General features: G+C 59.3%; 2 protein-coding genes across 3 annotated transcripts; one reads left to right on the top strand and one right to left on the bottom strand.

Annotated features, from left to right (window-relative positions):
• Positions 1 to 17: 17 nt before the first annotated feature.
• On the bottom strand, positions 18 to 3,921 carry FBXL15 (F-box and leucine rich repeat protein 15). Of its 2 annotated transcripts, none has more exons than XM_054728768.1 (5): positions 3,869 to 3,921; positions 1,974 to 2,104; positions 1,647 to 1,800; positions 790 to 1,295; positions 18 to 341 (listed from the first exon to the last, which is right to left on the bottom strand). In XM_054728768.1, the coding sequence occupies exons 1-5, from the start codon at positions 3,884 to 3,886 to the stop codon at positions 152 to 154; spliced, it is 999 nt and encodes a 332-aa protein (XP_054584743.1). In that variant the 5' UTR covers positions 3,887 to 3,921; the 3' UTR covers positions 18 to 151. The 2 variants fall into 2 exon arrangements, with proteins under 2 accessions (XP_054584743.1, XP_008142463.1); XM_008144241.3 differs by having other exon boundaries at positions 3,897 to 3,912.
• Positions 3,918 to 19,177, top strand: PSD (pleckstrin and Sec7 domain containing). The gene is made up of 17 exons (XM_008144240.3): positions 3,918 to 3,949; positions 5,864 to 6,601; positions 6,873 to 6,975; positions 7,417 to 7,771; positions 8,505 to 8,945; positions 10,185 to 10,379; positions 10,546 to 10,626; positions 10,814 to 10,926; positions 11,541 to 11,599; positions 11,709 to 11,798; positions 15,380 to 15,423; positions 16,871 to 17,061; positions 17,154 to 17,224; positions 17,304 to 17,461; positions 17,633 to 17,777; positions 18,067 to 18,210; positions 18,663 to 19,177. The coding sequence occupies exons 2-17, from the start codon at positions 5,948 to 5,950 to the stop codon at positions 18,891 to 18,893; spliced, it is 3,075 nt and encodes a 1,024-aa protein (XP_008142462.2). The 5' UTR covers positions 3,918 to 3,949; positions 5,864 to 5,947; the 3' UTR covers positions 18,894 to 19,177.
• The last annotated feature ends 324 nt before the right edge of the window (positions 19,178 to 19,501 follow it).

The raw sequence follows: 19,501 nt of genomic DNA, 5'->3' as shown, positions 1-19,501 counted from the left end.
GCCAGGCAGGAGGGGGTAGAAAGCTCTTTATTTGAAGCTCCGGGGTGGGGTAGGGCATTGGCCTCTCAGCAGAGGCCCACACAGTCCAGTTTCCTACAGTTCATAGTCAGGCCCGGACACACAGTCCAGCTGTGCTTCATCAGTGGGAGGGTCAGACCTGCAGGTTGACAAAGGGTGCAAAGCCTGCCATGTCCTGCAGCAGCACCAGAGCCTGATGCAGCGGGGGTTCCACGTCGATGTCCACGCCGCGCTTCCGCAAGCGGCTCAGGCTGGGCTCAGCCACATGGTGGCAGTGCCGCACTCGAAGTGAGCGCAGCGCAGGGCAGTATTCCGCCAAAGTCCTAGGGGAGGTGTGGGGTGAGGCTGAGGGCATGAAATGGCTACACCCAGGGTAGGGGAATCCAGCAAAGCCTCTATGTATCCCACTATCTCGGGGCATACTTTTTGCTTCCATACACAAGGAAGGGGGCCTGGATCGGGTTCATATACTTAATGCCTCCAGTGAACTGGAGATTTCCTGTCTCTTAAAAGGGTTACTGCTCCTCAGCTCCCCTGGTTGAAGAAAAGCCAGAAATCTATGTAGGTGAAAACTGCCAATGTGTAAATACTGGTTCAATAAAGTTTCTAAACTGTGGGCTTTCTGGTCTAGGCAATCCCAGAGGTCTTTCCTGTTCGGAATAGGGGTGCCGTGGTAGCAGAAAACCCAGTTCTGCCTTTTGATTACTGCCCATCCCTACTCTTAGAGGCTGATTGCCCTCCTCCCATCCCACTGATCCCAGGCCCAGGCACCTGACACCGTCGCTTCCAACGCGGAGGCAGCCCGTCAGGTCGAGGTGCTCGAGTTCTGGGCAGTTTCGAGCCAACTCCTGGACGGCAGTGTCCCCCACATTGGCGTTGACCGCCAGAGAGAGGCTTCGGAGCCCTGCACCGCGCCTCTGTGCCAGGTACACGATGGCCTCATCCTTGAGCTGACGGCAGGCGGTGAGGTCCAGCTCTTCAAGGGCCGGACAGCGGTCGGCGAGCCCGCGCAGTGCCAGCCCGTCTACCCAGTCACAATGCGCCAGCGATAGGCGCTGCAGCCGGGGGCAGCCCTCGGCCAGCGCCCCCAGCGTGCGGCGGCTCAATTGCCCGCAGCCGGCCAGCGCCACACTCCGCAGCTGCGGATTCCGCGCCAGCACCGGCACCAGATCCTCGTCCGACAACCATTCGTGACACGGCGCCAGCGCCAGCTCCTGCAGCCTCTCGGCGTCCCGCAGCAGCCAGGCCAAAGCGGCCCGCGGGATCTGCGGACCCACCTGCAGGCAGGGAGGCACCTCGACTCTCAGCTGGTGCGGGGGGTGGGGCTGGCGCTGCCTATTCGCCCCAGATGAGTTCTTTCCTGGCAGCAGCCTGCCCTCTGGGGCTTGCCACCTGCCCTCCCAGGAGAGACCCCACGCCCCACGCGCCCTCTGAGTTGATACCCGGTACTCGCCCTTTGAGAGTACTTCCCACAGGTGGATCGCTTCCAGGGTACCCCTGGAGGGCTAAGGGGGGTCTGGAAGGGTAGACAGAGGGACTGGGAACTGGGCTGGAGACAAGGCGAGGGCGGTACCCAGATGGGGGCGGAGCTCTGTCCCCCGCTCTCCCCCACCCCACCCCCGGCTCACCTGAGCAGCGTCGAAGCGGCGCAGCCCCGCCAGGTGCAGCTGCACTAGGGCCCGAAAGGCGCGGCTGACGCGCTGCAGCCGAAGCAGCTGGCACAGCGGAACCCGGCTCAGGACGTGTGGGAGCAGCACGTCTTCCCAAGGCAGGTCCAGGAGCCTGTGGGTAAAAGGGCGTTGGCGGCGGCGGCCCCGGACCGCTGTTACCTGCGAGTCCGTCTCCGTTCCGCTCCTGCGCCCTAGCTTCTAAGAGCGGCCCCTAGGCCAGGTCCCGGGTCAACTCCCCTCCCCCAGGTCCTTCTTCACTCTCTCGGCCCCTTCGGTGCTAGGTACCTGACGGCTCCCGGCTCTTGCTCCCCTCCGGACGGCTCCATCGGTGGCTCCTTCGGCTGTCTACTGCGCGTGCGCAGTAAGGTCTTCTCGCTTTGGCTTAGGAACAGCTGCCGCGAACCCGCCTCCTTGGGCTGTAGTGACAGACCGATTCAATCGAGTGCCGTCTCACTGATGATCCTATCTGAAAGCGTTCGGCACACGGAAACGGAGGGCGGAATAGACTGGTGCTGTAACATTAGATCTCGCCTTCTCCGCTATAGGGCTTGAGGCCCGAGTCTAAAGAACGTGCTGCTGCAGCAGAGACTGGCTTCTTTTATTGCCTTGGGCCAGTGGATGATTTTGAGTGAAGTGGTGAAGGGAGGAGCAAGCAAGGCCAAACGCGGAAGGGGCAGAGCCAGAATTCCAAGGTTCTGGGCTTACCCTCTGCCCTCTGGTTGCTTTTAGGGACTTTGATAAATGGGAAGAAACTATCTAGGCTCTTATTGCCTGGCATGTAGTAGGTGCTCGATAATTGTTTAATGAATTGAATGAGTGAAGCTCAATTTTTTTTTCTTCCTTCATCAAGCAATTTGCCCAAACCTCACATTCCTGGTTAATTGTGAAGTACTGAGCTATCCAACCCCTTCCACTCCCGGACGATTTGGAACGGGTTTACACCTTGGGGGAAGAGACGTAGCGCGCATTAAGAAGGACTACATCTCGCCCGGCCAGCGTGGCTCAGTGGTTGAGCATGGACCTATGAACCAGGAGGTCAGGGCTCGATCCCCAGTGTGGGGCGTGCAGGAGGCAGCGGATCAATGTTTCGTTCTCATCATGTTTCTCTCTTTTCCTCTCCCTTCCTCTCTGAAATAAATAAAATAAAATAAAATAAAATAAAATAAAATAAAATAAAATAAAATAAAATAAAGAACTACATCTCCAGCCGGGTCCCTTTCCTTCCCTGAGAGGTTTAAAGTCTTGAGAAGAATGCGTGCTCAGCTCAGCCGCCAGGAGTAGTGCTTCCCGGTTGGGGGTTTCGTTGTGGGTCTGGGTCTGGGCTACCTTCGCGCAGTGACGCCCTTGAGCTCGGGCCTCAGACTCTAAGCTTCCCTCTCAGGGCGTCCCAGGTCCTAGTTCCAGGGTCCGCCCCGGGAACCCCTGGAGCAATGCTTTCCCCATCACCCATTGGGAGGGTGTGAAGGACTCCGAGAGCTACTGGTGTCGCTGAAAGCTGTCCCCCAGCTGGGTTACCCTCCCATCCATGATCTCATCAGGGCTTCCGGCACCTCTGCAAGGTGGGCAGGTCTGTGCTGTCACTCCATTTTAAAGATGAAACCAAGGCCCTGGGGAGGAAGCGCCTTGTCCAGGGTCGAGCGAATCGGGATAAAGAACTAAAGCATCCTGGGTTCCCCAGAATTCTTTCCACATTCCTTCACCTCCCAACGCAGTGAGAAGAGAGAAGCCAGCAGAGGGGAAGGATCAAAGAGCGTCAACTTGGGAGAGGACTGACTTCTTCCTCGGCCTGCTTGGGGAGGATGTAGCTGGAAGGATCCACCTCGGCTAAAATAGAGCCACGTGGGCGCGCACCTTCTCCGGCCGCGCGCCGCCGCCTCCTCCCCGCTTTGTTAACGCCTCTGCGCCTGCGCAGTGCGACAAATCTGGCGCTGTCCCCTTCAGCACCACGCGGAGCCGGCGCCGCCCCTCCCCGCGGTGAGCCCCGTGCGTCCCCGCCTCGCACGCTCTCGCGCCCCCGACCACCCAAACAGACCCCTTCTTCTTTCCGAGGTCACCGTCTGCCCGCCCTGGCCTTCTCTAGGAGAGCAGTTGCCATAGTAACTCTAGCGGCGCTTACTTAAAAATAGATAGGCCCCCTTTTACCTTGGCCAAGGGCACAAGGGTCGCCTGCCCCCCGCTACCTTCAGTCCCGGCGTCATCCCTTCTAACCTCTTCTCTTTAAATGGGCACCTGACTCAGGCATCAAGGACGTTCTTCCTGAGGTCTGACTAATACACCTCCGACTGCCTCCTGGGCGAGTGGTCAGGGCTGTGTCTCCTGGGTCTGAGACTCCGAACCCCGGAGGGTTTGAGGCGGTGTACCCTAAGTCTCCCGTCCATAAATGGATGGTCTCCTGGATGTAGGGGGCGGGTCCGCTCCCGACACGCATACCGTGTGCTTGGCGCGGCCGCGAGCCCGTGGGGGCGGGAGCGCGTGTGGCATGTAACAGGTCATGTGGCAACCTCCTAGGGACACGAGTGAGGTCTGGAGCGGGACACGCGTGGGAAGCTGGGTCCTGCGTGTGGCTCAGGGGGCAGCGGGCGAGAGGAACGTGGACACCATTGGGGTGGGGCACGTGAGGGTCGAGGGAGATCAACGGGTTCCATACATCCTCCCCCTCGCCAGGGGCGGGTCTCAGGTTGGCGGGAGAGTCCAGCCGAGACCTAACCTGTGTGTGTGCGAGGGGGGGCGGGGGGGAGCGCAGCCTCCAGGGCTCAGGGCCCTGGGAGAGGGCGGGGGTTGGGAGGGGGGTGAGATTAGCTCTGCCGGAGCCACGTAGGGAGGAGGAGGAGGGACTGAGAGGCAGAGGCGGGCGGGCGGGCCTGGAGAAAGCGGGAGCCGCGCGGTGCTTTCACAGCGGAGCTGGGCCCAGCCTCTCCCCTCCCTCTCCTCGGCCTCAGCTCCAGGCCACCAGCGGTGAGTACTGAGTCCGGGTTGCACTGGGGGTATGCTGGGCCTCAATTGAGTTTCAGGAACCTGAGCAGCAGGGGTGCTGCTCCTGACCTCGGTCCCTACCCTGCATTGCCACAAGAGGCCCGGTTACCTCTTTATGGTCTCTCCTGGGCGGGACAAAATCTGTCACCCCTGCGGGGAGAAGGGTCTGGTGCAGTCTTCCCCCTCCAGGGACCAGTGACTGGTGGGGGTTGGGAGAGAGGGTGTGTGTCCCTGCTTAAGTATGGGTGTGAGTGTGCATCTGTGTTTGTGTGTGGTTGTGACCAGTACGTCTCTGTATCTGATATGCCTGTGTATCTGTGAGCGTTAGAGAATGAGGGTCCCTCTGTGAATATTTGGGTATCTCTTTGTGTGTTCCTGTTTGATGACAGTGTGTGTAAAACAAGCATGTGCCTTTCCATTATACACACAGTTGTTATGACTGTGAGAGTGTGTGAGGGTGTGTCTTTGAGCAATGTGTATGTGTGCCTGTCTGCGTGTAGCCTCTGAATGTGTGTAACTGTATATGGCATATTGGTCCTTAAGTATGTGTGTGTGCATGAGTGTGTGTACCTATATTAAGAACAAAAATGTCCCTTTCCCATCCATCATATATGTATTAGGGGTAGCGGCTTCTGCTCAGGCCTTTTTCTTCCCCTTCACCCTATGCCTTTCCGCTCCTTGTGGTCCTTATAGGATCCCCCTTCTCCAATTCTTCTTTCCTCTCTTTCCTGGGGGCCTGAATTGGGGCCTCCATAAGAGGAACTAACTGTGGGGCACTCATGGCTGCATGATAGTGATGGCTGGCTGACACTCCTAGTCCAGAGGGTGGGGGGTACCAGTCTTCCCCTCCCCCCATACCAGAAATAGCTACAAAATGCCACAGAGACTCCAGGCTCACTCAACTTCCTTCCTTCCAGCATAGCTTCCTTTCTAACCCAGGGGTGATGCTCAGGGTCCCCAGGCAGAAGGAGGGAATCCAGGGTCCTTTTGGAGGGAACAATCTTTTCTCCTCAGGCCTCCATGTTAGTAGCCCAAACAGGAGGCCTGATCACCCCCAGGGGAGGGATCAATGATGCCATAGGCCCGGGGTGGGCTAGGCCCCTGGTGCTCAGTGGCCCCAGCCAGCTTTCCCCTTCCTACCTTTGCTCTCGTCCATCCAACTCCCTGGCAGTTCACCCCCTGCTCCCCTTCCTCTCTTGCAGGCCTGTCAGAAGAGCATGCTGCCCCCTCACTCCCCGCCTGGCCTCGCCATCCCTGCCCCCCCAGCCTGACCCCCGGGCCCCAGCATGGCCCAGGGTGCCATGCGCTTCTGCTCTGAAGGTGACTGTGCCATCTCCCCGCCACGATGCCCACGCCGCTGGCTTCCCGAAGGTCCCGTGCCTCAGAGTCCCCCAGCCAGCATGTATGGCAGCACAGGCTCCCTGCTACGGCGGGTGGCAGGTCCAGGTCCCCGAGGCCGGGAACTGGGACGTGTGACAGCACCCTCTACACCCCTGCGTGGCCCCCCTTCACCCCGTGTTGCTCCCTCACCCTGGGCACCCTCTTCACCCACTGGGAAGCCTCCACCAGGGGCCCGGAGTTCCGTAGTCATATTCCGCTTTGTGGAGAAGGCCAGCGTGAGGCCACTGAATGGGCTACCTGCTCCCGGAGGCTTGAGTCGGAGCTGGGACCTGGGTGGGGTCTCTCCTCCCAGGCCCGCTCCAGCTCTTGGGCCTGGCGCCAACCGCAAGTTGCGGCTGGAGGCATCCACTTCAGACCCACTCCCAGCCGGAGGAGGTTCGGCTCTGCCTGGCAGCCAGGGCCTTTTACATGGGCCGCCAGCCCCAGCTCAGGTTGGGGCAGATGGCCTTTATTCCTCTCTCCCCAATGGGCTGGGGGGGCCCTCTGAGCACCTGGCCACACTATTCCGAGGATCTGCTGACACTGGACTCCTGAACCAGGTACGCGACCCCCCTTGGGCTCCCTGGAACCCCAGAGTCCTATGGAAGGGGCAAGACTTGGCTCCTTGGCAGTTTTGGCCCCGTGGGCTGCTCGTCGAATCCTTCACTCCTATTCTAAACCTTTCTCTTGCCCTCTGGGGTCGTCCCTCTGTCTCTGCACCTCCCTCTCCGTCCCTGAGTGTTTTTCTTTGTGTTTCTATCCCATTTTCTTTTGTCTTTGTATGTCTGGCTTTATCTCTGGGTGTCTTCTATCTCTCCCTCCTTGGCTTAGGGAGACACCTGGTCCTCACCCTGGGAAGTCTCCTCTCATGCCCAGAGAATCGCTCGAGCCAAATGGGAATTCTTCTATGGCTCCTTGGCACCCCCCAGCTCAGGTAAGGCCTGGGCCTGGAGCGAGCGGAACAGGGCAGGTCCTTCACAGCAGCCGAGGCGTAGTAGGGAGTCCTCCTTTAAACCTCCCCCAGGCCTCTCCTGGGCTCCGGCATCAGCTAATGCTTCCTCAGGCCTCCGGCCTCAGTCTTCCCGTATGTGCTAGGATGGAGGGGTTGGGGATGATGGCTGGGTTGGGCACCTGCAGGAAGCTGGGTAGTGGAAGGAGGGGATGGCAGGATATCACGGATCAGTCCTTGGAGTAGAAAATGAACTCCGCTGGTACCAGGAACAAGCTGAGTTTGTGGCAGGAGGAATGGTGGTGAGATAGTGAAAGAACTTCCTGCCAACATGAGGCCGTGGGGATGATTTCCTTCCTAGAACAGGGTCAGGGCAGGAAGCTGACCTGGATAACCTCCTGACCGGGATGCCTGTGCATACTGCAGGTGCTAAGCCCCCAGAGCAGGCCCCCCCATCTCCACCTGGGGTGGGCTCAGGGCAGGGCTCTGGGGTGGCTGTGGGGCGAGCGGCCAAATACTCCGAGACCGACCTGGACACGGTGCCCCTGAGGTGCTACCGAGAGACCAACATCGATGAAGTGCTGGCTGAGCGGGAAGAGGCTGATTCAGCCATCGAGAGTCAGCCCAGCTCTGAGGGCCTGCCTGGCGCCGTCCGCCCACCTGCCCCACGTCCTGGCCCATGCCTTGGCCCGCATCCCAGCCTGAGCAGTGGCGATGAGGATGAGGCAGGCGGGGAAGAGGATGTGGACGATGAGGTGTTTGAGGCCTTGGAGGGGGCACGGTGAGTGGGGGAGAGGGAGAGGAAAGTGGCTTGCTCCTTCCCACTGGTCCAGAGGCAGAGCTGGGGTCAATGGGACTGGAATAGAGACGAGGGTGGGGTTGGGAGAGCCAGGACCAAGCTGGTGGTGCCACCAGCATGGTGTGGCAGGCGACTCTGGACAGAGGCCTGAGGCCTGGCAGAATACTGGAATGTGGGGGCCTCAGCGAGATCCCAGGAGGATAGGAGGTAACCAGGACAGAGGAGGAAAGGGGTTCTGGGAAGAAAGGGCTGAGTGAGAGTCCAGAGGCCAGAATTAAGCCTGGGGGTGTGGGAGCATAACCCATATCCTGGATCTTGGTGGGAGAATGGGGAGTGTGGCGGTTTCTTCTTCATCTCACACCCCTCTGTAGCCTGGAGCCTCATCTTCTTCTCCTAAGATGTTGCCAGAAATAGAAATGGGATGGCAGGAGCGGAGAGGATCAGGGAGAAGGAGGAGAAAGGGAGATTAGCAGGGAGGGAGAGAGGAAGGGGATTGGGTGCTGGGGATGGATAGGGATGGTGTGCCCCAAGGCACTAAATAGCTAGAAGGACCTGTTGTGGGGAGCCCCTATCCAGATGGCTTTTTAAAGGGGTTTGGGGGACTGTGAAAAGAAGATGATAAGCCCCTTCGTAGAGTCAGTATGAAAGTTCAATGAAATGCTGCCTGAGAGTTGTCCTCCGGGCCCCTGATCAGAGGTTTTACCTGCCCCCGCAGGCCAGGCACCCAGCTGCCTCACCTGGGGCCTCTCAAGTCACCTGTGCCCTTTCTACCTGGGACCAGCCCCTCGGCTGATGGGCCTGACTCTTTCAGTTGTGTGTTTGAAGCCATCTTGGAGTCACACCGGGCCAAGGGCACCTCCTACACCAGCCTTGCCTCACTGGAGGCCCTGGCCTCACCTGGCCCAACCCAGAGCCCCTTCTTCACCTTTGAGCTGCCTCCCCAATCCCCCATCCCCCGGCCTGATCCCCCTGTTCCCGCCCCACTTGCCCCTCTTGAACCGGATTCTGGTACCAGCTCTGCTGCTGATGGGCCTTGGACACAGAGAGGGGAGGAAGAAGAGGCAGAGGCTGCAGCCAAGCAAGCCCCAGGGAAGGAGCCCCCTAGTCCCTGCCGCTCAGAGGACAGCTTTGGGCTGGGGGTGGCACCCCTGGGAAGGTGAGTGATCCCTTTGGTTTCTTAGATTCAAGGCCCCTAGGGCTCTAGGAACAGCTGTTCGGAGGGACAGAGCCTGAGTGTGAAGATGGAGTTTATATTCCTGACCCCTGATAGGCATGGTTAAGGAATGCAGATGCCCTGTTTCCCACTTGGAGGACTTTCCACTGACTGTGAGGGGGAGCCCCTTAGATCCGCCCCCCCCCCCGCTTGGTCTCAAATTCAGTGACTTGAGAAACCACGATTCAGAATTGAAGGATGTCCTCTCCAGGAGGGTCCCTCCCTCCCCAGACAGAGCCTGCAACCTGCCTAGAATTCTTGTGACCTAACACCCATCCAGCCTGAAGGCTTCTTCCAAAGATGCAGCCATCAGCCTCTCCCATCGCTTCCCTCCCATGCCACCTCCCTCTCCAATCAGGAGTCTCTCACCCTTATCCAGGAAGTCCATTCATCAGTCTAACCTTTCTGCTCTCTCCTCTGCCAGCTACCCTCTCAGTCATGGAAGCCATGGCAACAGGAGGGGGTGGCCAGAGATACAGGGTTGCCTAGCAACCAGGAGTTTCCGGCCTCTGTCTCTGGGTGACAGGTGGCTTTGCAAGTAGAGCAGCTGGGGTGGGAAAGGAAGGAGAGGAGGAGACAGGAGATGAGGGGGAGCACTTTGACCCACAGTCCCCTTTACCCCAGAACCTGCTTCTTTGTGAGTAGAAGGACCAAAGAGGAGGCTCCTCTCCCTAAAGGGTGGGAGGAGGAAAGATATAGGAGTGGGAAGCTGTCCCTGTTGCCCTCAAATTTTTGACCGTCTACTGTTCTTCCCTGACAGCCTGTGTTAACCCTTGCCCATATTCTTAGAGACACAAGACTATGTTCTGAGAAGGACCAGAGTGGTGATGGGGAATCTATGTGCAACAGCAAACTTAGGGAGCTTTGTGGGGGAATGGGGAGTGTGGGGGCTTTCCTCTCCGTCTCACACCCCACTGCAGCTTGTAGCCTCATCTTCTCCTTCCTTGGGGAAGCAGCCAGAGTTCCCACAGCAGCAAAAGGGATGTGGGTTAGACTTGAGGCAGGACTTCCACAGAGAGGTGGTAATGGCGGAGGGAACCTGAACAATCCCCTCTGGAGAAAAGAAAATGCCTTCCCCATGTCCCAGTCTCCCCTTCTGTCATCCTGCTCTGGAGGCAGAGGAAGGATCTGGATGGCCCTGAGAACCTGCCCCATCTCTGAGCTGGTGTTCTACCCTGGCAGCGAACCACCCTTGAGCCAGCTGGTATCTGACTCAGACTCAGAGCTGGACAGCACAGAGCGGCTAGCCCTGGGAAGCACGGACACCTTGTCCAATGGGCAGAAAGCAGACCTGGAGGCTGCGCAGCGCCTAGCTAAGAGGCTATACCGGCTAGACGGCTTCAGGAAGGCTGATGTGGCCCGGCACCTGGGCAAGAAGTAAAACCACTGGGCTGGGATTGAGAAGGGGGAAGGGGGGTTGCATCCTGTGGGCAGCACCTCCACGTCCCCTCTATCTGATGCCCCCAGGTTTCTCGGTAACCCCCCATCTGGCCCCTTGACACTTCCCCTTGAGATTCTACCTGTCTCTCTACCCTGCCCACAGCAATGACTTCAGTAAACTCGTGGCTGGAGAGTACCTCAAGTTCTTTGTCTTCACGGGCATGACTCTGGACCAAGCTCTCAGGTGGGTGTTGAGCCCTCTGAGTGCAGCCCCAGCTCTCCAGGCCTGGTGTGCGGGGCCTTCGCTATGCCTCCCCTGAGCCCCTGTACCTCCCCTAAGCTGCCCTGACAGCACCCTTCCCAAGAGCCAGGGCTACCTGGTAAGGGGACCTTGGGTGGGGGTGACATGCTCCTTCTCCCCTCCTCTCCAGGGTGTTTCTGAAGGAGCTGGCCTTAATGGGTGAGACCCAGGAACGGGAGCGCGTGCTGGCCCACTTCTCCCAGAGATACTTCCAGTGCAATCCTGGAGCTCTGTCCTCCGAGGGTGAGGAGGCCAGGGACAGGGCTTTCCTGGCAAATGGGCACTGTGTGTGTGCCTAGGAGCATGAGTATGTGTGCAGGAATGAGTGAATGAATGCACAAGCTTGCAGGCATGTGAGCCTATATGTGTGCAGACAATGTTGACATGGCTACATGGATGTGGAACTGTGCATGTGGGCGGGCATATGGTTAGGGTCTAGTGTGTGTTGTGAAGAGGCAGGTGACAGGTGTTTGCATACCATTGTCCACATATAAGTGCAAAACAGTGCTTGGCTTGAGTGGGGATTCTGTTTGGCTGCACTGGTCCACATCCGTGTGTGAGGCACACTTGTTTGTGTTTCGTGCAGAGACACAGGCATATGGGTGTTAGGGGGCAAGCAGTGGACATCCCCCAGCACCTGAGAGAGCTAGGGAGGGTGGCCTGAGAAAAGGGTGAGGTCCCTTCTAAGGGATCTGCTGGAAAGGAGAAATCTTTGCTGAGGTTTGGCTCACTAATGGGCTTCAGGACTTACAAAAGTGTGCTTGTGGGCCAAAGGGGTCCCGAAGGGGGCAGGGGATGAGCTGGAAGTCTGAGTAAGATAAGAGTCCCAGGGAGGCTGAATGTCAACTCTGCCCTAGACGGTGCGCACACGCTGACCTGCGCCCTCATGCTACTGAACACCGATCTCCATGGCCACGTGAGTGGGGTATGGCGGGAAGGAGCCGGAAAACAGACCCTGTCCAAGACTTCAAGGCCTGGAAGGCCAAGGGCCACCCAGGTTCACAGGCCCCTGTTCCCTCCCTTAGAACATCGGGAAGCGCATGACCTGCGGAGACTTCATTGGGAACTTGGAGGGCCTCAACGAAGGCGGCGACTTCCCCAGGGAGCTGCTCAAGGTGGGGGGCGGGGCAGGGGCAGGGAACAGGTAGCTGGAGGGGAGGGATAAGGGACCTGTTGGCGGGTGCCCGAGAAAGGCAAGGTGAGGGGCCCTGCCTCGAGAGCCTAGGCTCCTTTGACTCAGTCGGGGTACCGCCCCTACCTCCTCCCCCGCCCCGCCCCCCCCAGCCTCACAGACAGGCTCTCCGGAACATGCGCACTGGCCGTGCAGTCCGGGCTGCGCACTGCGGGAGGAGGGGAGGCGGCTCTGAAAACCGCGTGATCTGGCGGCCCTGGACCCTGCATTTGTCTTCATTAGTGCCCCTCCTCCTGTGTTCCCTGAGGATGGGAGGGGTCCCTGCGTGGGGTGGGGGCCACACCGGCATATCGCTTCCTCCTCCGCCTCCCTCCCACGCCCCAGGGTTCATAGTCACAAAGGGAGCGGGGCCTGAGAGGGACAAAGGCTTTTCCAGGTGCTGGCAGAGTTAGCGCCAAACTGGGACTAGAAGCTCCGCTGTGCTTCTGGCTCCTGGTGGCTGGCCTGGGCCCAGGCCCTTGAGGGGTTTGTGACCCTGGGGCCGGAAGGATGGGAGGAAGAGGGGCATCCGGCCCGTGGGTTCACTCCTCCCCCTGGTTGGTGAAGTTTCATCCCGGGAGGCCTGGACTTACTTGAAACCCCCAAGGTTGGCAAAGGGGTCGCTGGGCCACCACATAAATGTGAGTGCACAGGAGTGTCCTTGGGCTTGTCTGTGAGCTTGAGTTGTGCTGGATTTCCGAATTTGGGAATGTATCTGAGCGGGGGTGTCTGTCCATTGGGAGTCGGGGGGGGATGCTTGAATTGAGTCGTATATGTGTGGCCTAGGGTGTCGGTGAAGCCATGGGGTTTGTCTGATTTGGGTATGTTTGTGCATTAGGGCTTAGAGTGTGTCTGAGTTGGGGGTGTCGTTTGTCCTTTACGTGGTTGGGATGTACATCTATGAATTGGCCGTCTGATTTATGACGTGTGTCCGTGAGGAGAGGGTGTATGTTTTTACGTTAATGACTGTGCATCTGAATTTGCAGTGTCCGTGAGTTGGGGGGAATGTGAATGGGTGCACTTGGTTAGTTGAGGTGTATGTCTGTAAACTGGGGAGTGTGTACTCGAGTTGGGGTAAACACACGGGCGTGTGAGGTGTGTGCGAGCCGCTGAGTTGGATGCGGCCAGTGCGATTCCAGGGCTGCCTCTGTCCGGCGCAGCCGTCTCGCCTCGCCTGGTGGCAGGTCCTGGCTTGGTAAAAAGGGCCGCCAGGAGGCGTTCGGACCTCCCTGCTCACCACCGCTCCCCCCCCCTCCCCCGCCCCCCCAACTCTGACTTGCTTTGGAGGGAGTTCTAGACCCACAGGGCCCGCCCACCTCCACAGCTCCTGGCCTAGGGGCTCCCAGCGCCCCCCACCCCCGTCGCCCCAGAGCTGCCCGCCCCCACGCAGGGGGTGCTCACTGCCCTCCCTAGGCCCCTCCCCCGTGGCGGCGCGCGGCTGGGGGCCGCCCCTCGGTCAGACGCCTCCATTTTGCGCCGTCCCCGCCCCAGCCCTCGCCCTCCCCTCCCAGTCGGCGCCCCCCTCCCGCTTACGGAGCCGCGGAGCCGACATTGCCGCTGCCGCGCGGTCCTGCGTCGGTAGGAGCCCGGCCGGGCCCTCGCGCGGGCTGTCGGGGGGAAGCCGTCCGCGGGCCGTCCGGGGCCGAGGGCGGGCGGGGGGCATGGCCGGGGGCCGCGGCGCGCCGGCCGGGCCAGGATGATCGGCGTCAACAGCATCCACAGCAGCGCCGGGCGGCTGCGCTCGCGCTCGCTGTGCTCGGTGCGCTACGGGCGCACCCACCGCGGCGCCGAGACCCTGTGCTACGGCTGGCCGCAGCGCTCGCGCAGCCTCAAGCCCGTGCTCTACACCGACCTGGTGGTCAGCCGCCTGCAGAGCCGCAGGAAGAAAAAGGCGGTGAGGGCCTTGGGGCTGCGGCCCGCGCCAGGCTGGGGGGCGCCTTCGGGGGCTGCCAGGGCGGCGCAGCGGAGGGGGTGGCTGGAGGGAGGCACCTTCGGCAGAACGAGCAGAGGTGGGCACCGGTGGGGCCGAGGCAGGGAGCCCGGCAGGGACAGAGCCCACGGCTTGCCAGGGAGGGGCATGGACGGGAGGGGGAAGAGCACAGACCCCCTGATCCAGATGGGCACCTCACACTGAAGGGCCTTTGGGTCTGCTAGATGGGAGCATGACTTAGGGCTCACGGACGGGGCTTAGGACTTTGGGAGGAAGATGTGGTGGGGGGCCAAAAAGGGCAGGAGATGAACTGGAAGGCTGGGGACAAGGATTGCGGGTTGGATGTCGGTGGCCACTTCAGCCTCCTGGCCAGGGAGTTGGAGAGAGAAGGTTTAGAGTCCAAGCTCTGCCGGGTTTGGGCTGGGTGTGTGCCGGGGAGCTGTGTGTGCATAAGCCTGGTTGTGCTGTGTGTGGGGCGGAGGCTGTGGGGTGTACTCGGCGCTGGACAGGGTGTGCTCACATGGGCTGTTTTGCATGGCCGTGGGCAGTGAGAGTCAGAGGTCTTGGCGTGTTGGGGGTAGGCTGTGTCCCATCACAGAGAAGGTGCCGATGTCACCCCTGCACCCAGCGCACACACAAACAGCATCACACTCACACGACACACTCTTAGCCTGACACACACATGCTGGGGACACACCTATTCACAGACAGGCTGTGGGAAGCACCCCCACAGTGGGAGGCCCTAGTGTTGACCCATGTTGCAGGCCACTCCCAAGATGAGGGGTCTCCTATGCGACTCCTCGAGCCCATTCTCTCCTTTGACCACCACAAGGTCCCCCAGGGCAACTGTACTGAAGGAAAGTGACTGGTCTGGAAATCCACAGGGAGTTTGGGGTGTGCTGCCTTTTAAACTAATGTTCACTCCCCAGTAACATGAAGTGTGGGAGTCGGCTGGGGGCTAGGCCACCCTGGCATTTGGCTTGGTGGGGCAGTCTGGGTTGGGGATGGTTGCAGCTTGTCCTGGGGTTGGGAGCCATCAGAGTATGTGCTCATTAGCCAAGGAAGGAAGTGACAGTGAGTTCCCATTCTGGGGACTCAGTTTCCCCATATGCTCTGTGTGGTTTTAGGCTGTAAAACAGGCCCAAAGCATGGCCGTTTGGGAAAAGGAGAGCTTCTTGAAATACTATTTTCCATTTCCTCCAGAGCTGTGTTTCTCCCACCAAGGATCTGAGCAGGATGACCTCTTAACAATAACAACAACAAAGATAATATTAGCAGTTGCCATTAATTGTGCCTCAATCACACGTGAGGATACCCTGTGCTAATGGCTTTTCCTTCATTAAACACGTGGTACTGTGTTCTTCCCCATGGATACTTGCTTAAAGCAACTCAGCTAAAGCGGCAAAGCTGGGCCCGGGTCCTAGTACTCTGTTCCAGAGCCTGTGTTCTCGGTCATTACTCCCTACCGCCCTCTCCCTCAATTCTGTCTTCTCCCCTATATGGGAGGGAGGGCTCTGAGCTCTGGCATTGGGGTACATAATGCACCTTCCTCCAGGATTGACCCACACTGCCCTGGTTTGTTTTTCCCTCCCCAGGCTTTGTACAGCTCCATCAAGAATGAGAAATTGCAATGGGCCATGTGAGTCCTGGGGCTGTGTGGTGGGGGTAGAGATGTGGGTGTGGGGAAGGGTCTGCCTGGAAGGGTGGAGAGAGCTGAGGTGGGCCCTGTGAGTCTTGGGGCTGTGGGGCAGGGGAGGTGGGTGAGGCCATGCGAGGCAGTGAAGTGGCCTCACTTCCTTCTTTGGAGATGCTTGCCTGGACTTGGAGTTCTGTGTCTTGTCTCTAGCTGGGTTGTTATGACAAGCTGGGTTGGGGTAAGTGGCCATTGTCAGCTGGCCTAGGAGGAGGGTTGCAGAAGGGGAGGTCCCTTGGCAATTCTAGTGGGAAAACAGAAGTCTCTGGAGGTAGGGCCCTGGGCCAATAGCATGAGAGACCCCTCTTGGGTCCTAGGGAGCCCTAAGTGTCACAGAACAAGGGACACATTGTCTACTGTTACAGTCCCAGTGGAAACAGAGACTCAGAAGAAATCTTGGAGACTTCTTGAAGAGTCCATCTGAGGGAGAAGGTCCAGTCTTAGCCTTGGGCCCCCCAGTCTGAGGGTAGAGCCCTCATCTGAACAGTCAACAGATCACTCATATTTTCTAGGATCTGCTAAGAGTCCAGTCACTGCTCGGTTTACATGGGAGTTCCCAGTAGGTGGGAGAGAAGACCTCAGGAGGCAGAGTGTAGGACTGGGGTACAGGGAAAGCTTCTTGGAGGATTGGGACTTGGGGGGCAAGATTTGAAAGAGGGGAAACATTTGTTTGGGAAGAGAAAAAGGGAAGTTGATATTTGGGCGGCAAATACGTGCTGTCTGAAGTGAGTGTGGGGTGGGGAGACTAAGAGGAGGCAGGCCTGCTGGAGTGTGGAGGGAGAGGGTGTTGGTAGGGGTGTATCATAGGCTCCATGTGGGAGGCAACAGGGAGCTTGCAGGTTGAGCTCGGAGTGACCAGACAGAATCACTTTTCAGATGACACCTGACAGCCTGCAGATAGGGGTGTAGCAGGGGACCACTAGGAAGCAGCTACTTCTGACACCATTTTGCCAACAAGCTGTGAGCTGGTGTTGGGTGTGGTTGAGACAGCTGAGTCAGACATATGTCCGTCCTGGTAGAGAAGGGAATGTGTGTGTGTGTGTGTGTGTGTGTGTGTGTGTGTGTGCGCAGAAATGGAGAGGATGGGGTTGGCTACATGTGAGGGGAGGAAGGAACAGATATGGCCTTACCCTTGGGGCTCTGATCTGAGGAGCCATTCTGCCTCATGGAGCCCTGATCTGAGTGGGAGACACAGCTACCCTCTAGGGAGATCTGGTTTGAGGTGGGAACCATGGTTCCAGGTGCCTCCGGTTGAGGGGAGCCACACCCTTTGAGAGCAGCCCCCATGTCTACAAACACTGGAGGGGCTTTCCTGGGTGGGCAGCGGCCAGGATTGAAAGGGGAGGGGGTATGGCATCATAGCCAGCCCTCTCTGAGGTAATCACACCTGCAGAGACGAGGAGGAGTTGAGACGCTCTCTGTCTGAGTTGGCCGACCCCAACCCCAAGGTCATCAAGAGGGTCAGCGGGGGCAGTGGCAGCGGCTCCAGCCCTTTCCTGGACCTGACTCCTGAGCCTGGGGCCGTGGTCTACAAGCACGGGGCCCTGGTGCGAAAGGTGCACGCAGACCCTGACTGCAGGAAGAGTACGTGGCCTGGTGCAAGGGTCCGGGGGAATGGAAGGGAGTGGGCCTGTCCCAGTCCTCCCGTGACCTGTTTCCTTCCCCCCCCCCCCCAGCACCTCGGGGCAAACGGGGCTGGAAGAGCTTCCATGGGATCCTCAAGGGCATGATCCTCTACCTGCAGAAGGTTCGGGGCCAGCCCAAGGGGTGGGGGCTGGGCTGGGCCAGGCTGGGACTGTGGCCAGGACAAGATGGGCACCCTGCAGGAGGAGTACCAGCCCGGGAAGGCCCTGTCGGAGGCAGAGCTTAAGAATGCCATCAGCATCCACCACGCATTGGCCACTCGCGCCAAGGACTACAGCAAGAGGCCCCATGTCTTCTACCTGCGCACAGCTGACTGGCGGGTCTTCCTCTTCCAGGCTCCGTGAGTGTCTTCCTCCTGCCCCTCCCAGACCCCTGCTCTCCATTCCTATCTTGCTCCCCTACCTCATTCCTGGATGGATTCTTTCTTCTCAGGCCACATCCTGAGCCAGGACTAGCACTCCTGGATTGGAATCCTGGGCTCAGGTCCCAAGTAGCTGTGCTATCTCCTCAGGAGCCTGGAGCAGATGCAGTCTTGGATCACTCGCATCAATGTGGTGGCCGCCATGTTCTCTGCACCCCCCTTCCCAGCTGCTGTTAGTTCCCAGAAGAAGTTCAGCCGCCCTCTGCTGCCCAGCGCTGCCACCCGCCTCTCCCAGGTACTCCCAGCTCTGTCCCCCTGGCCAGTGGGATGGAGTAGGGCAGGCTCAGGCCAACTGCAGTCAAGGCTGCTGGCTGTGATTAGGTAGATGTCCACTGCACCAGGACACTGGTCATGGGGTGGTGGGGGCGAATGGAGGCTGAAACCCAGCTGCCACTCTACTTGCCATGCTGTGAATCCAGACATAGTCGTTTGTTCATCCTAAGAAAGGGGCACCTTTTAAATGAACTTGCACAAAGGCACTGTGTGTGCTAGAGTAACCTTGACCGTGTTCCCTTTGCCTCTAGGAGGAGCAAGTGCGGACCCATGAGGCCAAGCTGAAGGCCATGGCAAGTGAGTTGCAGGAGCACCAGGCTGCCCTACTGGGCAAGAAGGCCCGGGGTAAGGAGGCCGAGGAGCAGCGGCAGAAGGAGGCCTACCTGGAGTTTGAGGTGAGCCTTCCGGCCCTGGGCACCTATATGCCACCTATCTCCATTAGCAGGACTTCTGTGTCCCCAGCACAGGGTCAGACTAGTGGTCCAGGGCATGGACTCCTAAGGCCTTGCTTATTAATCCCTCTCAGCTTTAGTTTCCTCTTCTGTGGGACAGGGAGACTGTTCTGTACTCACTAGGGTCATGAAGTGAGATATCTGTCAAGTGCTGTTTTCCCAATTCTGTTAAGGCTCAAGAAACAATGGCTGTTACAACTGGCAATCTTGAGAGCCCATAGAGGGTCACCAGCCTACTGGGGATCATGTCACATCCTTGGGGGTCCAGAGTGGGCAAGAGCCTGCCATCTCCTCCGCCTTCTCTGGTCTCCCTCCTTGGTCCAGACGGGGTAGAGATGGGGTGGGATGGGCAGAGGGTGGAGAGTTGGCTCACAGCCCCTGCCCCTCTGCCTCAGAAATCCCGCTATGGCACATATGCAGCACTGCTTCGGGTCAAGCTGAAGGCGGGCAGTGAAGAGCTGGACGTGGTAGAGGCAGCACTGGCCCAAGCTGGCAGCACAGAGGATGGAGTCCCCCCACCCCACTCCAGTCCCTCCCTGCAGCCCAATGTCTCCAGCCAGCCCCGGGCTCAATGTCATGGCTCGGAGCCTCGGGCAGGGGCAGGCAGTGGGCGTCGGAAGCCCTGAGTTGGGGGTGAGACTGTGTGTGGGGGGGTGCCCCCTGGGCACTGCATGACATGGCCCTGCCTGAGCCCGGGCCGGCCTCGGGTGAACCCTGAGGGCCCTTCGGCCCAGGGCCCTACCGCGCCGGACGCGGTGTCCGGGGCAGCGCAGGGCTAGGGCATGGGCCTCAGGAGCCTAGGCTTAGAGCCCCTCTGAGACCCCTCCTCCCCCATTTTGTGATAATGTTTTGCACTTTTTCGTACTGGGGGCTGGGGCGGGAGGGGCCAGGGCCCTGGACTTTTGATGCTTTTTTTGGGGGGGCGGGGGGGAAGGCCTGACAACGGTTGTGCTTTCTGCTGAGACCACCCCCACCTGACACCAGCAATCCTCCTCCCTCCTGGGGCCTGGCTCAGGCAGAGGCCAGGAGTTGGGGACGCTGGTTTTCCTTCCTTCCTGAGGGCTCACCTTCTCTCTTTCCAGAGGTGGCGGCAGGGTGTCCATGCCCAGGCCCCTGTGCACAGGCCGGGGACAGCATGGCCTTGCTTTCCCTCCTCCCGTGGGCCCTGCCCTTTACACAGCCTCCACCCCCATTAAAACTGCTCTGGACTTGCTGACTGGACCTCCTTTTCTCC

This window comes from Eptesicus fuscus, chromosome 17 (genome assembly GCF_027574615.1).
Source record: "Eptesicus fuscus isolate TK198812 chromosome 17, DD_ASM_mEF_20220401, whole genome shotgun sequence".
Lineage (NCBI taxonomy): Eukaryota > Metazoa > Chordata > Mammalia > Chiroptera > Vespertilionidae > Eptesicus > Eptesicus fuscus.
The sequence above is the reverse complement of the archived record's forward strand: the minus strand, read 5'-3'. Positions and strand labels throughout refer to the sequence as shown.

Excerpts from the sequence above, each read along its gene's own strand:
- FBXL15 (XM_054728768.1), bottom strand. Across the intron at positions 1,801-1,973 it reads CAAGAGCCGGGAGCCGTCAG|GCTCCTGGACCTGCCTTGGG; the intron begins GTACCTAGCACC and ends TTTTACCCACAG. Across the intron at positions 1,296-1,646 it reads GCCGCTTCGACGCTGCTCAG|GTGGGTCCGCAGATCCCGCG; the intron begins GTGAGCCGGGGG and ends CCCTGCCTGCAG.
- PSD (XM_008144240.3), top strand. The coding sequence starts at position 5,948 with ATGGCCCAGGGTGCCATGCGCTTCTGCTCTGAAGGTGACTGTGCCATC. Across the intron at positions 7,772-8,504 it reads GAGGCCTTGGAGGGGGCACG|GCCAGGCACCCAGCTGCCTC; the intron begins GTGAGTGGGGGA and ends CTGCCCCCGCAG. Across the intron at positions 11,799-15,379 it reads TCCCCAGGGAGCTGCTCAAG|GCTTTGTACAGCTCCATCAA; the intron begins GTGGGGGGCGGG and ends TTCCCTCCCCAG.